The 16,974-nt window shown below is 42.1% G+C and overlaps 1 protein-coding gene and 1 non-coding gene across 4 annotated transcripts in view; both read right to left on the bottom strand.

Moving 5' to 3' along the window:
- Positions 1-16,974, bottom strand: part of NUP93 (nucleoporin 93) — a 77,141-nt gene that overhangs the window by 50,230 nt on the left and 9,937 nt on the right. For all 3 annotated transcript variants that reach the window (XM_045582843.1, XM_045582844.1, XM_036440367.2), the window contains exons 3-4: positions 12,092-12,284; positions 9,118-9,235 (exon numbers count right to left, since the gene is read on the bottom strand). In XM_045582843.1, the coding sequence (XP_045438799.1) occupies positions 9,118-9,235; positions 12,092-12,284 (311 nt within the window). The remainder of the gene's footprint in view (positions 1-9,117; positions 9,236-12,091; positions 12,285-16,974) is intronic.
- LOC118721021 lies at positions 12,392-12,497 on the bottom strand. The gene has a single exon (XR_004988596.1). It is a non-coding gene; the product is annotated as a U6 spliceosomal RNA (small nuclear RNA).

The following is a 16,974-nucleotide window of genomic DNA, read 5'->3' on the forward strand; positions in this document are numbered from 1 at the left end:
CTTCAATGTATAATCAGTTCCTTTGCTATGTACTATAAGAGAAAAATCTTACACACCTTCAACATAAAGCTGAGTCAGGCATCAAAAACACAAAAGTAGAATATAAGCAGAAGCTTTGGACCAGGGCCAAGAATAAGAAAATACAATTTCCGGTACCCATTAAAAGAGCCAAACATGAGCAGGTTAGCTAGATAGAGAAGATAAGTTCCACTTCTTTGGGGTTTGCAAATGCAGAAAACACAGTGATGAGAGTGTGTGAGGAAGAGGCCCACCGCTGGCAGCCAGCAAGGCCAGGTTCCCTCAGAACCAGTCCCTCCACCAGTCCCTCCACCAGCCCCGTACAAACTCACATCTAGATGGGTGCTCGCTCCACAGAGAAGACAGCCATGATTTCACAGCTAACCCAATTGGGGAAAGAGGGGAAGAGAAATTCAAAAGGAAGGAAGGGAAGGGAGGGAGGGAAGGAGGGAGGGAGGGAGGAAGAGAGGGAGGGAAAGGAAGGAAGGGAAGGAAGGAAAGGAAAGAAAGGAAGGAAGGAAAGGAAGGAAAGGAAGGAAAGGAAGGGAAGGAAGGGAAGGAAGGGAAGGGAGGGAGGAAGGGAGGAAGGGAGGAAGGGAGGAAGGGAGGAAGGGAGGAAGGGAGGAAGGGAGGAAGGAAGGAAGGAAGGAAGGAAGGAAGGAAAGCAAAGAAAGGAAAGCAAAGAAGGGAAGGTAGCAGGGGAAAGGAAGAAAATGGGGGTGAAATAGAAAGCCAAAAAACCTGGCAAAAACAAATAAAAAACCTCTCCCCCAAATCTGCTCTAAACCCCGACAGTCTACCAGTAGTTTGCCTGAAGCTTCAATGTGACATTTGCTCTGGTCTGCCACGTTGCATTCGTTGCATTCGTTTGGCACCAATGACCTACTCAGACAACACAAACCAGGTGGAAGGTCCTGGGTGACATTGCTCAGGAAAGCCCGAGGCCTTCACTTAAAGGGCATCTGTAAACCAAGTCAGCAGCAGCAGCAAATGTCAGCACCGCTTTTTGTTCCAAAGTGTATCTAAGATGGAAAAATGAGGCTTGGTTTACTCTTCTAAGTAGCATTTTCATCTCTACAATTGATTTCACTAACCAGCAAGCCTTTCACATGGAAAGAAATGGAAATGTCACTCCAAAGAAAATAGGTGAGAAAAGGTCCAAGAGGAAGGAAAGGACCAAAACATCAGTGGCCAAAGAACTACCTTGGTGTCTTTGCAAAAACAGTAACGTGGCATTCTCCCAACCAGTCCAGCCCTTGATGCTTTCCGCAGCAAGGCATGATAATAAGGATACAGGGCAAGGTACCAGAAGTAACTGAGTTCAAGTTCAAGTTCCACCTCAGCTCAGAACTAACCTCTCTATCAGGGTCTCAATTTCCCCTTCTAATAGAAATGACGACAACACCCACTTACCCACCTGAAACATTGCCGTGAGTTACCAGATGGTACTGGACAAATGGTAAAGAAAAGAGGGGTCATTTATAGGAATTAAGGAATTCTAAGTAATAACAGCCATTTTTTATAGTTTATCTCTAACACGTGTTTTATGGACTAATTCCTCATCTGTTAAAATGGAACTATTTTTCTTGTAATTTCAAACAGATGTTCTATAGTCTCAAGTACCTGGTCAATATAATTTAACATTCCCAAAATGGTCCAGCAACTTCCAGGGGTAATACAGCCATCTAGAAAGCGCTATGAAGCCATTTTTCAAGTTCTCTAAAGTAAGCATGTCTTCGTTTTGTAATTAAGGAGAAAAGTAGATTTCCCTCCTAAAGCCATTCAGTTCACATTCACTCTCAAAATCCCAAATGTAATGTTTCCTTGTCATCTAACTGCCTCAGCCCTCACACAAGACGTGAGACTCCCTCTCTATTCCAATCGAGAGGGTCCAGGTTGGGAATGAAGTCTGTAATGGGCAATGATTACTTCTCCTCAGCCCTCTGAGCCCAGCTCCCTCCGAAAGCAGGACACTGCCCCAGCCCCTCAGCTGGATTCTAGAGAGTGGCATCAGATCCATGCTGAGGGCCACTTACCTGGAGTGCTTAACTGGGACCTATTCTTGAACACCACAAGGACATTTTGGTTCCCTGCTCGGTCCTCTCTTTGGAATTTTGTTGTTAGTTTGCATTTATTTAAAAGAGCCAGTTAATGCCAAAACCGGTTTGGCTCAGTGGATAGAGCGTCGGCCTGCGGACTGAAGGGTCCCAGGTTCGATTCCGGTCAAGGGCATGTACCTTGGTTGCCGGCACATCCCCGATAGGGGTTGTGCAGGAGCAAGCTGGTCGATGTCTCTCTCTCATCAAAGTTTCTAACTCTCTATCCCTCTCCCTTCCTCTCTGTAAAAATCAATAAAATAAATTAATTAATTAATAAAAGAGCCAGTTAATCCAAAGGATAGCAATTCGTATGACTTTAGTTAGCATTCTATTCAACTCCGTAATTCCATGCTATCTCCTAGAAATGAATAATTTTGCTGTATAGAGAAATTATTTCCTGTATTCTGGAGCAAACAAAGTTGAGGGCTTTGTCTGTATCTTTAAAAACCAAACACAAGTAATTCCCTTAGACAGCCAAATCATATTATAAGATTCAATATTTCAGCATTCCGGCACACTGCCAGAGCCTAATGGCCAGTGAGACGCTAAGTAAGGAAATGGGTCTGCATTAAACCTACAAATAAGTCAACAATCAATAGTTCAGAATTACGGTAAAAATTGGATGTGCCCTTTAAATTGCTTCTAGCAGCATCCTTCTAACCCAAGCTCAGCTTCAGAGGCAAAACAAAACAAAGATGATCAAGCAGAAGCTGAACACAACCAATTTTCAAAGCACAAAGCCTTGGCATTTCAAAACTAAAAGCTGCTCCAGGATTTCACAGAAATCCTTTGCTGTGTACCTGAGGGCAGTAAAGCTGAGACATATCGGGCTGAGCTTTAGACAGTAAATTGAACTGACAGCTCAGAAAGCAGAAAAGCATGACAAAAAGCAAGCACCTGGAGAAGATAAAGGGATGAAGCAGGTTTGGCCTTCTGTAAAGCTCAGCTACCCCAAAGCCAGCTGGAAAGCATGTTCCACCTTCTCCCTTAATCAACATTGTTTTATTACTAAGCTTATGCAAGTAAGAGCAATGCCTGCCACACCCAGAGAGGGCTTTCCCCTCGTTATTTTGCTCTAAATGAACACTCAATTATACTTCTCTCTCATACTTCCACTCTCTCTCTCCTTCAAATATCCTGGAAATTCACTCCTTTACTAAAACATTGTCTACAAATGAAATTTAAAACCTAAGGGCTGCACTCAAACCAACAGAGGGGAGCTCAAGTCTGGCACGCCTAGCCTCTGAGGCCTTAGGTTCCTCACCAGTGAAATTCGGTGAGCAATAGTATCCACATCAGGCCATTACTGAAAAGAATTAAATGAGGAAACCAAAAAGTGTTTGGTACAGTGTCTGGACATAATAAGTGTTCAGTAAATCTTAGCTTTGCCTCCCTGATTTTAGCTGCCATGAAAGCATAGAAGACAGGAATTCAAATTTTTTTTCCACATGCACTTCGGCAGCTACAATGGAGGCTTGGCCCAAAATGTACCTGGAGTTTCTTCCAGGAAAGGGTTTCTCTCAAACAGAATTTGGATACAGTGAAAACTGGACTCATTTGCTAGTGAACCCAAGAGCATTAACTATTGGTTAAGTCCAGAAAAGGCAGCAGTTATAAGCTGGGAAAGGGCAAGATTCAAATATCCATTCAAGTCCTTTAAAACCTCAAGAGAAAGGTTACCATGAAGTTCCCTTAGGGCCAGAGGAATATGACATAGGACACCTGCTTAAATAAAACCCTTTTATTAAAATCGCACTATTAGATTCCATGCCATACTCTCATCTTTTCTGATGTGAAAACATCTAAAGAGCAAAGTCTTATTCCTTCAGAGTCCACCAATTCAGAATTTCTAATACTCCATTTGGCCTTGGTCACCATTATGTGCAGAAAAGCCTACTCAAGCATATCAACAGCACAAAGAATATGAAAGAATTGTGTTTTTCCTACTTAGACTATTTCTCATACTTGTTACATAAATTCTCAATATGCAAATAGATGCAATCTTATGAATGAACCTCATCTCTTCCTTAAATTTACTAAAGCAGCTCTGGCAAGACCTCTCTCCTTGGTACACATGGTTAACAGTTTCAATTTCTAGAAACAGATGAAAATGACAACTACATTTCTTTCAAAATAATCCTGGAATTAAGCTACAGTTCACCCAAGCAGAATGCACTTTCCTTCAACAGAGTTGAGCCAGGGAGTTTATTGTGCTTTTTCCTCAATGTTACATTTTACCTATAATCTTCCTGAAGACCTACTGATCATTCGAGGAAAGTCTGACCCTCTTTCCAACAAATTACCGCAGGATTTCTGAAACCAATTCCTACTAAGGACTTGCGAGTGCCACAAACACATCATTAGCAAGCAACACAACCACTTTTCTTCTTCGGTGTTATATATAGTTGCATTTAAGCAGCAGTATCTTAATTCCAAAGACATAAAGTTAAAAGATAAACCATGAAAATAAATTTAGATTATATAACAATAAGGGGTTATGCCACCAGCGTGATTCATTTTTATACTTACCAAAGCCATTTCGTTTCCTCTGATTACTGAAATAAGCTAAGAGTGGTTTGAGCATACACTACCTTTCCAAAGCCAAGAACAGAAAAAGAGGAAGGAAATGATGAATATTTTATTATCGACACAGTGTGGTAAGCAAAACAAGGTTTTAACAAGTCAATTATTACTGCACCATTAGTCTTATATGTGATAGATCCGTTTCCCCGACTTTAATTTTCTTACAGTCATTTTATTCTGTTTAAGACTTCGTTTTCTCTTTCCTCACACAGGACAGATTTTCATCTGGAAATCCAGACATTAGGAAGACATTTGGTTCAGGATTCTTGTTTCTAAAGAACAGGCTAAAATCTAGAATTTGAATTGGCTGCTAAATCAATTCCAACAATATATTCTAAATTTCTGTTTACTTTGTGAGGGAACATTCAGAAAGTTTTGTTTTTTCTTAAGCAGAAAAGCCAACACATTAACTTCGGACTTCATGGGAAGGAGAGCGCTAAGAAGACCATTCAAGGGGTGGCATCTAAGGAAAGCCGTGGAGTGTTGGACTGAAGTCGGGGCTTGGGCATTACAAAGGTGCTACTTCACGCTAAAGAAAGTGGTAAGCAAAGGCCGAACGTATAAAAGAAAAGAGAAAAGATTAGGCCACTGTTTGGCTGAATACACAAACACCCAAATTAGCTCTTCCTGCCTTCGAAAAGTACCACAACTTAATCCTACTTATTCTTACCCTAAAAACTAGGTATTTAATACAAAGCGCACTGTTTCTGGATGGAAAATGTCTCTACAGAAATCTCTCACACACATCATCATCCTGGATTTAGGGTAGGCCCTAAACCAGTGACCAGCAGTGCCCTTACAAAAGACGACGTAGATTTGCCAACACGAGAAAAAAGCCTGGAGAGGAGCATGTCGCTGCCAATTTCAAACCCTGGCCTCCAAAATTGTGAAAGGTAAATTTCTAATGGTTAGGCCACTAAGTTTGTGGTAATTTGTTGTGGCAGGCCTAGGAATCTAATGCAATGTGTTTAGCAATAATATTATTCTATTTGATCTAGTGTCATTAGAAAATATTATGGTCTAATGCTGATAAATGGCATCTCCCGTTTTTATGACTAACTCGGGCTACTTCTGCATAGCCTTGAAATATATACGCAATCTAGTGGGAAAGCCAAGACTATAACTGAACTGTGTAAATCTGCACTTTATTACTATAGAGTACACGTCAGCCATGGTACATTAGGTCTGTTCAGATCATAATAAAGATGTGCAATCTGCCCTCAATATTTCTCTCCACAGACGGAAGTGAGCAAGTGGGCCTCGGTGAGAGGACTTGTGCTCGCAAGCACCTTGACGTCACTTTAATACAGCAGGATAGTCATGTCGGTAACATGTACTGCTATAATAGTTCTTGCTCTTCCACCTCTATTATGCAAATGTGTAGGCCTTCTTTATGACCATTTCCAAAAAATCAAATCAATAAACATTTTTTAAAATTCTACTAGCATCAGCCATACCTATATTTAAGTGGGGTTTTTTTTAAATGTTACTTTTGCTGGCAAGAACAATGTTTTTAAAATGTATTCTCAGTGCATGCCAATCACATCACTGATTATGACAAACAAAAAAGTAACAACAAAAAGACCTGCATCAATTTCAAGCTCCATTAGAAACGGAAGGAAATATTAGTATTTACCAACAGAAAAGGACTACCATGTATATACAGATGCAAGTTTATAAGTAATGCCAAAACTACATCTACCAGTTGGGCAGCATCTACTAGTATAAAGGATCCTGTAGCATTTTCTCTTATGCATTTATAAACTGACATCGTAAATTCACTCTGTGTGGTATTCAGCCCAAGAGGTTAAGGTATACTCTCATCTCAAAAACCACATTGGCTAGAAAACAAGTGTTCATACACCCAAATCCATCAGATTTATGGTGTGTGAATTATATATCGATAAAACTGTTAAAATAAAGAAGAAAAATGTCCATCAAAAAAATGTCTGGATTTTCTAAAAACAAAAAAACTGAAAATTTCCAACTTAACTCTTCTTGGATAACAAATACATTATGAGAAGAATGAAAAGGAAGACCACTCCATATCAAGGGCAAAAGCTGGCTTGGTTCTTACCTTTGTCTTATAAATAAGAAATCAGACACGGGCATGACACTACTGTGTAGACCAGAAGTTGGAACATAGGTCAGCTGAGCCACACAATGCAACTTAAAGCTTCCAGTCCCTACCAATAACTAGAGCCGTCTCAGATCAAGCCAAGTGTCAGCCCTTTTAAAGTTAAATTTTCTCCTTTAAAGCCTTTGCCGGCAAGAAGATAAAGTCAATAGAGGACTTATTTGAAAACAAGTAAGTCTTTACTTCAGGTCTAGATACTCAATTCCCAAGTAATCTAAAGTTATTTTGAATTGACATTTTGCATTTCTGAAGGTATTCCAGAAAAGCCCAACTGAGAGGTAAAATTTTGAATGAAGGCAACCTTCCTCTCAAAATTCCAAGATTTCCCAATGGTAAAACCAAAACCCTTAGCTACGCTCATTCCAAATCAAAAAACACTAATGTGACTAAGCGTGCAGTGCTGGGAAGCCATCTGACGGGAGGTTGAAGGGACTGTTCAGGCATTAAGTAGAAGGTCAGAATAAATGACCCTTATGACTCAATGCATTCAGGAACCCATCATTCACACCTCAAAGCAAAAAATAGAGTACCACATCAGTGGGGATTGGTGAAGTGCATCAGTAAATGTGGCCGAGTATTCCAAATATGGACTGTAAACAAAGAAAACTTAAAAAGCAGTTCACTTTTTTAAAAAATACACAACTTCCTTGGTATTTTAAACATAAAAAACAAACAAACAACAACCTATCTGACATCAAGTGCCATGTCTTTCCAAACTATTGGGGTACTCCCCAAAATATATGGTGAGTATCCTAACTATTTGAGCTCTTATCCCATTCACACACTTCAACCCTGTTATAAGGATTTGTTTACAGAGTAGCAAGCAGTTGAAATATAATACAAGGAGGGGAGGAGAACAGCTAAAACTGAAAATTTTTTTTAAAAGTTAAGTGACAAGTATGTATCCACAGCATTTTTGTGGGGGTTTTTTTGTTTTGTTTTTTGTGGGGGGTTTTTATTAATCCTCATCCAAGGATATTTTTTCCATTGATTTTTTTCTTTTTTTTTTTTAAGAGAGAGAGAGTGGGAGAGGGAAAGACAGAGAGAAACATCGATGTGAGAGAAACACTGGTTAGCTGGCTCCTGCATGCACCCTGACCAGGGGGCCCTGGCTGAGGAGCAGCCTGCAACCAAGGTACATACCCTTGTACCTTGAAGCTGGGGCCCTCTGGTCTTCAGACCAATGCTCTATCCATGAGTCAAACTGGCTAGGGCTCCATGGCATTTTGAGATTACATGGGAATAAGAAGATAACTATTAGGTAACAGGCAAATGTGATTTAGTACTAGAAAAAACTAGATTTCCATACTCTAGGACCATATCAGTAACAGGAAAAATAAAGAATATCTACAGTTACTCAACTCTCAACTCAAAATACAGTGTTTTAGGTTTCTGAATAGGACTAAATACAGAACTGCGGCCATTAGGTGGATTAAAACAGCTCTTGGAAAGGGTAGCGGATAGAGAGTATTAATCCAAATTGAGCCCAAACAATAACACAATTAGTACCATTTGTACTAGGATTTGCCTGGGTCCTTTCAATTCAAAAGTAAATCAGTAAGAAAAATGGTCCCTCACTATCCCTTTACTTTAACACAAATGAAATTCCAATGCCTCAAAATTAAATGGATCACACAAGTTTTTTCTTTAACAATGTTTCTCACACACACACACATACACACACACACACTCACATCAATTTCTGATTAGGTTAAAATAGCAATCAACTGTGCCAGTGACATGTTAGGTAAAATGAGAGTAGAGTGCTCTATTAGACAATTTCCTGGTACCACTAATGTAGCCAAATACTTCCTAGAAATTGATGAGTAGGCTTTAGCAAATAATGCTCTAAGTTTCCCCAGCTCTTTGCCAACCAATGCAAGCAAGATGCAGAAAAGAAATGTGGAAGACAAACAGTAAAATGACTTGAGATGTAGCAAAGAAAACAAGAAAGACATAAAACTAATGTTTGTGCCTTGGATTAAGCCCAAAGAAGGAAGAGAAATCTGTTCTCACAATTACAATAATCTCACAATTACCAAGTGCAGGTCGGAACTGCTTCCTTAGATTCAGCCTAGCAGAGCACTCGGAAAATAACCCAATGTTCCCCAGTAACCTCCAAAGCCGAGTGTCCTGTTCTCTGAACAACCGAGGAAGAAGAGAATTAAAAAAGAAATAGGGAATTCCTAAATCAGCCGGTCAACAAAGGGCCAGGGCCTTCAGCCTGGCTTGCACGCTCAGGGTCCCGCCTGCACGGGTCCAGGCACCGGCAGCCCTTACCTGAATGTCTGTGTCCTTCACAGGCTCAAGAGGCTCGAAGGTGGTGGCCGCACTCAGGCTCTCCAAACGCTGGGAGATGTGGGAGATGTCAAGTCCCCGAGACCCCAGGAGAACGGACCTGTGTAAGGATACAGCACAGGGAGGAAAAGTAGAATTAAGACCTCAGTAAGTTTCACAAAATACTAAAGAGTATTTTTTTATCCAAAACTCGCTATACACTGCCTAGACACTCTTATCTGGTTGGTTTGTACCTTTCCAGAAAGATCTATCACCTGAAATAATAGACCAACAGTGCATTTGGTAGCTAGAGAGAAAGTTCTGATTGTGCCTGAATCAGAGTAAGGGACTTGTCAAGAATAACATGAGAGTATATCAATAAAATAACAGGCCAGACGGCTCCAAACAGTTTCCAGGAAAGGAGATCAGAAGACAGGTGACCTTCTCATCCGTTGTATTATTTACAGCAACTGCAGCGCCAAGCAGCATGGACAGTACATGGACACGCGTGGCTGTGCTCCGATACAACTTCAACAGGCAGCCACTGGCTTTGTCTCGTGGGTCATAGCCTGCCCACCCTTGAAGAACACCTTTATATATGTCATACATATTCTTCACGTGTGAAAAAAATTAACAACTTAAAAATATTAAACAGAAACAAAAATCTATCAAATCTGTTCCCTAAAATGAAAAATCCAACAAAGTGTATTTATACTAATGAATTCAGCACCAAACAATTCAATCTTAAACCTACAACCTAATTTTAATTAAAACCTGTAAGACAGAGTTTTCTTTCAAAATTCCAGTTAAGAAAAAATTTCTTATTCAGTTCTCTTCTCTGCCCTCATCCTGCACTAAAATATTCACAGCACAATTTATGTCTCTGGCAAGAACAGTCAACGGCCCTTTGGTTTCTTTTTAAGCACCTGCCCCACCTTTATCCATTCTTTCAATATTCTAACTTCCTCTGCACTAAAATAATGAATTTAAGGTAGACAGCGATGAGGAAGAATGGAAATTTACAAGAGAGCATGGCTGATATTGTTACCAAGAAAACATTTTCCATCTTTGCTCTTAATAGACTGTAAGGCTGATGCAATTAAATTATAGCTATAGCAACTCAGCTGGCAGGATGATCATCTGGCTCCAGCAGCATCCTTGCACACGAGCACAGAGCCCGCACACTCAGGACCGGGGGAACCACAGGCAATGGGAGCAGCAGTAAGGAGCCTGGTTAGCAGCAATGTCTAACGCTGGCTAGGGTGCTGATAAACAGTCGGGGAGCAGTTGTTTGCAGGTAGCTGCAAGGTGGATAGTTCAAAATCCCTGCCAGGGCTCCTCCGACTTACTTTACCAATACCAACAGAACCGAAACTAACTAGTATTGTTTTTAAAAATAAATTTTGGGGAGATCAACAGAACAATTTCTACAACCTACTTACTGAAGCAGCCAAAACTTTCAGCTCTCAAGATTAGCTGTAGCCCTTATACTCATTCCTGGGACATTTATTACGTACCCAAAACAATGTACCCATCTATAATAATAAAAGCATAATATGCAAATCAACCCAACGGCCGAAGGGTGGAAGGACCTTCCGGATGACCTTGTGGACAAAGTTGGGCTGTGAAGGCCTACTCTTGCACAAATTTTGTGCACAGGGCCTTTGGTGTTAACATAAGCACTTAGGTCTTTCTCAAGTTCAATTCAGAAACCGACAGTTTCCCACATCTCCCACACAAAATCTCTGACTTTCCAGACCCACCACGGTCATAAATAACAGTACCCCTCCCCCTTCGCATGTGCTCTGGAGTCAGCCTGTCTGGGTTTGAACCCTGGCTCATCACTCACCAGCTGTGTGATCTGAGCCTCAGCTACTCAATGTAATAAGAGGACAACAGTCCTAATATTCATTGTGAGGATAAGCAAAATCTTAAGTAGTCAATATATCACACTTCTTTTAAAAAATATATATATTTTTTTTATTGATTTCAGAGAGGAAAGGAAAGGGAGAGAGATACAGAAATATCGAGGAGAGAGATTCATTGATAGGCTGCCTCCTGCAAGTCCCACACTGGGGATCGAGCCTGCAACCCAGGCATGTGCCCTAACTGGGAATCAAACCATGACCTCCTGGTTCATGGGTGGATGCTCAATCACTGAGCCATGCTGGCCCGGCTAAATCATGCTTCTTATGGAAAGCACCAAGATTTTTTTCTGCTTCCCAAAATTATAAGCTCCTTGAAGACAAGGACCATGGCTAACTAATGGTAGGAGCCCCAGAGAAGTCCCAGGCCTAGCACAGTGAGGACCCCAAACACATGTCTGTGGAATCAACAGCCCAATCAATGTTGTGCAGCAGCAGCAGCCACTGGCCGGCCATCAGTCAGCACTTTTCTGCAGCTGCACTCCCTGACACTCACCCTCTTTCCTGTATAATCCCCTGGCAGACACTGCATTGCCAGGTCCCTCAGAGGCAGCCCGCGGGGTCACTGACAACAGCAGACAGAACCACTCCTCGCTTGGATGGCTTCTCGCCACTGACTGTCCATCAATTTCCTCCAAGTGCCCTTAAAAACACTGCTCATCTCTGAGTGCTCACTGGCGCAGGCAGTAACACTCACCTGCGGGGCCCACGCTGACTAATACACTTACAGGAGCCATTGTGACCCAACCGTCAGCGAACCCAGGCGGGAACTGCTGTGGCCGGTCTCTGCATGACAAACTCTTCGCCCCTTCCCATCCTGATCATCTCTGCTTGTGATAGGGGCTCACAGCTTGGTCAGAAAGACAGGCTGGAACGCCCGGGCAAGGAGACAAAGCGAGGCTACTGGCCTGTTTACAAAATCACTCTGAGTTCCCGAGAATCTGGCTTGCGTGCCATTTACAAACTGAATCCAAACTCAAGACAGGAAAGAAGAAATGGATCCTGCCCCCCCAGCCACCCAGCGCCAACGCTGCTTCCCCGCCAGTACTCACGCCTTGACGTCTGCCGTCTCCTGGGACGTGCGTGTGAGGGTGCGGGAGCGCAGGCGCTCGCCCGCCTGCTGGATCTCCTGCAGGTTCCGCTCCACGTGGGGAAGCTCGGAGATGCCCTCGGTCTCGGCAGCAAGCTGTTCAGCTTGCTGAAGGAGCTCACCAAACCCCTCGGTATCCATTGGCGGTGCAGATCCTGGAGGGGAGAAGAAAGGAGACCTCAATCAAAGGAAAGACAGGCTTCAAACACTACCTGGATCTGTTACAAGCTTAATGAAACGCTGGGACTTTTTTTTTTTTTTTTTAAATATGGAACGCTTCACGAATTTGTGTGTCATCCTTGCACAGGGCCATGCTGATCTCCTCTGTATCGTCCCAATTTTAGTGTATGTGCTGCCGAAGCGAGCTCAACACTAGGACTTTTTGTAAACAAACAAGTGGATTTGTTCCTGAACATACCCCCCAGAACAGGCCTGACAGAGAAAATGAGTCAGACCGTGAAGAAATCCATCATTTCTAGCCCTAGCTGGTTTGGCTCAGTGGATAGAGCGTCCACCTGCAGAGCCAAGGGTCCTGGGTTTGGTTCCTGTGCCAAGGGCACATGCCTGGGTTTCAGGCTCAGTCTCCCGTAGGGGTAGGCGGGAGGCAGCTGATCAATGATTCTATCTCATCATTGACGTTTCTCTCTCTCATTCTTCCTTCCTCTCTGAAATCATTAAAAATATCTATTTTTTTAAAAATAGATCATTTGAGTATATTGACAGTTCCAAGATTGACTTCTGCCATCAGAACAAATGCAGATACTAAGCCACAGACCAGGATTCCTGCCTCCTTCCATGGAGCCGACAAGGAAATGGAAGTGATGGTGGCAATTTCTGGGAGATTCAAAGAAACACCATCCTCCACCTCCTGTTTCTCCACCTAAGTAAAACACCACTATCCGCAGTGCCCAGTGTATGACTTTTGTGCACTGGGGCAGGAAGCAGGCCTAACCCAGCAGTCAGACACCCCCCAGGGGTCCTTAGCACTGCTGAAGAGGCAGGAGAGGCTCCCACCACCTCTGCTGCAGCTCACCAACCATCAGCCGGCTTCTGGCTGAGCAGTGCTCCTATGGGAGCGCACTGACCACCAGGAAACAGCTCCTGCTTTGAGTGTCTGCCCCCTGGTGGTCAGTGTGCGTCACAGCAACCAGTTATTGTACCATTTGGTCAATTTGCATATTAGGGTTTTATTATATAGGATTCTTAGCAACTCTGTAAGAGTCCTGAGCAAACAGAAGAAGCAACTCCAACCCACAGAGCTCAGCTCCATGCCCACAATATTCTCCACTACAAAGGGGCTGAACCAAGTCCAGAGATAGGTTATGTTATTTTCACATACCTGCTCCTCCACTAACATAATAGACAGTCTCTTCAAATTCATGTCCAAGTCTCCACTCTCATGTTCTTTACCTTACAAGATTACTAAGAGCAGAGATCCATGTTTGTTTGTTATGATATTCAGATATTAGACTTGTTAATATACCTACTGCTTTTAGAAATATGATTGCTACTAATAATAATAATATAAAAGCAGCTGGCTTCTACACCATGAATGTTAACAAGATCACCTGTGTCTCCACCAAATGACCAAGAAAGGCTCTATAAACAGTGTAAAAATTTAATAGATATTATGTTTGTGAATTATATATATCCTGTACTATCCTTATATAAGGTTCTTAAACAAAACGATGTTAAGTCCTACAAATATTTAAATAATCAAAAGATAAACAGTATCACCATCATTAGGGGGGGAAAATTTTATATTGCTAAAAGGTAACAAAGTAATTTATTTAAAAAATAACAAAATTCCTTAAACAGTAGCTCTTGTTGATTATACTTTTCTCCTTTGTTTTAAGCCCACTTTTGAAATCCCACTAGTCCAGAATTGTGGTTACAGTATAATGCAATATATATCTCAGCTGTGAAGGACCAGTTAATGCTAAAAGGGCACAGTTATCATCATAAATCTACAGCAGGAGAACAGGAACTTTTTAAAGTGAGCATTAAGCAACATTAACTTTAAAGGCAAGGGCACAAGGTTAAAACAAAAGTAGCTCAGCTGGAGGAATCATGAAAACACTTTGAAATTCTTTATAAGTACTAAACTGAGTTCAATCTTTAGACAAAAAGTCATATACAGCCCTAGCTGGTTTGGCTCAGTGGATAGAGCATCAGCGGACTGAAGGTTCAATTCCAGTCAAGGGCATGTACTTTGGTTGCAGGCACATTCCCAGTGGGGAGTGTAGAAGAGGCAGCTTATTGATGTTTCTCTCTCATCGATGAATTTAACTCTCTATCCCTCTCCCTTCCTCTCTGTAAAAAAATCAATAAAATATATATTTTTTAAAAAGTCATATACACAATAACTCTTCACTTAAAGTTTCTAGATAATCAGTCTTTACCCAAGAGAATCAAGCAATCTCTACCTGTGGGGAAATGGGGATGGCAGAAAAAGCAAAGTTTTCTCAAGGACAAAAAAGGAGAATATTTTTAAACAACAGCTCCTGCCCAATGGAGAAATGTTTTACCTCAGAAACCCTGAAGATCAATGACATTCTACTAATTATCAGAAACGTGGTCCATCACCAGAAAGAGGAAAGGAATTTGCTGCCTCTTCCCCATACATTTTTCTCACTTTAAGATAAACAATGATTTGTCTATCAGAGCCAAAGCAAAGGAAATAGTGCTTTTCTTTCATAAGGAAATTTTTTGAACACCCTGAATAAAGAACTGAATGAAATAAAATTTTTCTATGTTTAAAAAAAGAAGAACCCAGCCGATATAGCTGAAAGGTTGAGTGTTGACCCATGTACCAAGAGGTCACCAGTTCCGTTCCCAGTCAGGGCACATGCCTAGGTTGTGGGCTTGATCCCTAGTAGGAGGCATGTAGGAGGCAGCCAACTGATGTTTCTCATCTCTTTCTATCCCTCTCTCTTCTTCTCTCTCTGAAAAAAAAAAGGGGGGGGGGGGGGGGAGAATAACATTTTACATTCACGTAAGAGAAAGGAAATGCTCAATTCTTCAAATGATCTACCCATATAAAGATTTAGAGTGATGTTACCCAGCTGGGTATGGCTCAGCGGTTAAGCGTGGACCTAGGAACAAAGAGGTTCCATTCCCAGTCAGGGTATATGCCTGGGTTGCAGACTTGATCACCAGTGGCAGAGAGGGGGTACAGGAGGTAGCCAATCAATGATTCTCTCTTATCATTGATGTTTCTCTCTCTCTCTCCCTCTCCCTTCCTCTCTGAAATCAATAAAATAGATATAAAGGTTTAGAGTGAAGGATTTGAGTATAAATAATTAAGACAAACAAAAGTCTTAATTAACTTTCATGTGGTCCAATAAAAGACTTTTTAAAGCTATTTAAAAATTATTTTGGCCATAGCCAGTTTTGCTCAGTCGGCCTGTGGACTGAAGGATCCAGGGTTTGATTCCGGCCAAGGGCACATGCTTGGGTTGCAGGCTCATTCCCCTGTAGGGGGCATGCAGGAGGCAGCTGATCAATGATTCTCTCTCATTGATGTTTCTGTCTCTGTCCCTCTCCCTTCCTCTCTAAAATCAATAAAAATAATTTTTTTTAAATTATTTGACCATGGTAAAAATAAAGCCGGAATCTCTAAACAATACACTAAATTTTATATGCCCCGAACTGAGCTCTAATCTTGTCTACAAAACTTGTTCCTTGCCTTCTCAGTTGCTTCAGCCAAAATCTTTGAAAGCTTGCGTGATTCATACCTCCCATCCAATAGGTCAACGAAACCTTTCAAATCCACCTTCAAAACATCCAGAATCGACCTCTTCCCACCACTTTCACCCTCTGAGTCACCATCACCTCTTCCCGACCTCCCGCTTCAGCCCTCACCGCCTACAGTCTATTCCCAACCCAGCAGCCAGGGACCCTTTTAAAGTCAGATCACATCCCTCCTCTGCTTAAATCTCTGTTAAGAGGGAAGCCCTGTAGAAGCTGCCCCGCCTCTCCTTACCTCCCAGACTCACTCCAGGCCTGTGCCCCCTTCCCTTCCTGGGCTCCAGCCACTCAGGCCTCTTGGCTGGTCCCCCAATGGTCAGACACATTCCTACCCTGGGTCTCTGTACTCCCTGTTTCTCTACTCGGACCACCCCTCTCCCAGATATGCTCAAGACGATTCCCTGTCTGTTCCAGCTAAACCGTCACCTTGCTGTTGATGACAACCCAGAACAAGAGAGTTCAGAGTGCAATCTGCAACCCCCACCAGCCGCCTCCATCTCTCTTGCTGTCTGTCACCCCTGCGAAAGGTAAGCTGCTCAAGGACAGGGACTGGTCTGCTTTGTTCACTGCTGTTCCCAGGCTCTGAGAGCAGTGCCTGGCGCACAGCAGACAATCGTTTTTTGTTGAATGAACAGGAGGAGTTTTATTCTCCCGTCGTGGGGTCTGTTCCTCTCCAAGGCTTCCTGCACTCCCCTGCCAAATCAGCACCCACTGACAAGCAAAGAGCAGAGCAAACACATTCCCTTCCGACTACCAACTGATACTTAACATTTCTGAGACTGCAGAGCATAAGGCAGTGACAGTACAAATGGCATGATTTCAGATCACATTTGGTCCAGAATAGTGCTTTTCCCAGACCAAAAAGACAGTGACATTTTAGAAGAAATAACCCAGTTTTCAGGTGAACAGAACCCCAAACCAAAAGAATAAATATACTTATAGGAAGAAATCTGCGATAAAACTTCAGAGTTGAAAATAAACTTGTTCCATGTCTCTGAGAAGAGATATGTATAAAATATCATATTTAAGAAATACTGAATTACCCTAGCTGGTTTGGCTCAGGAGACAGAACGTCAGCTGAGGACTGAAGGGTCC

Source organism: Pipistrellus kuhlii, unplaced genomic scaffold, assembly GCF_014108245.1.
Source record: "Pipistrellus kuhlii isolate mPipKuh1 unplaced genomic scaffold, mPipKuh1.p scaffold_m20_p_17, whole genome shotgun sequence".
In the NCBI taxonomy this organism is placed as follows: domain Eukaryota; kingdom Metazoa; phylum Chordata; class Mammalia; order Chiroptera; family Vespertilionidae; genus Pipistrellus; species Pipistrellus kuhlii.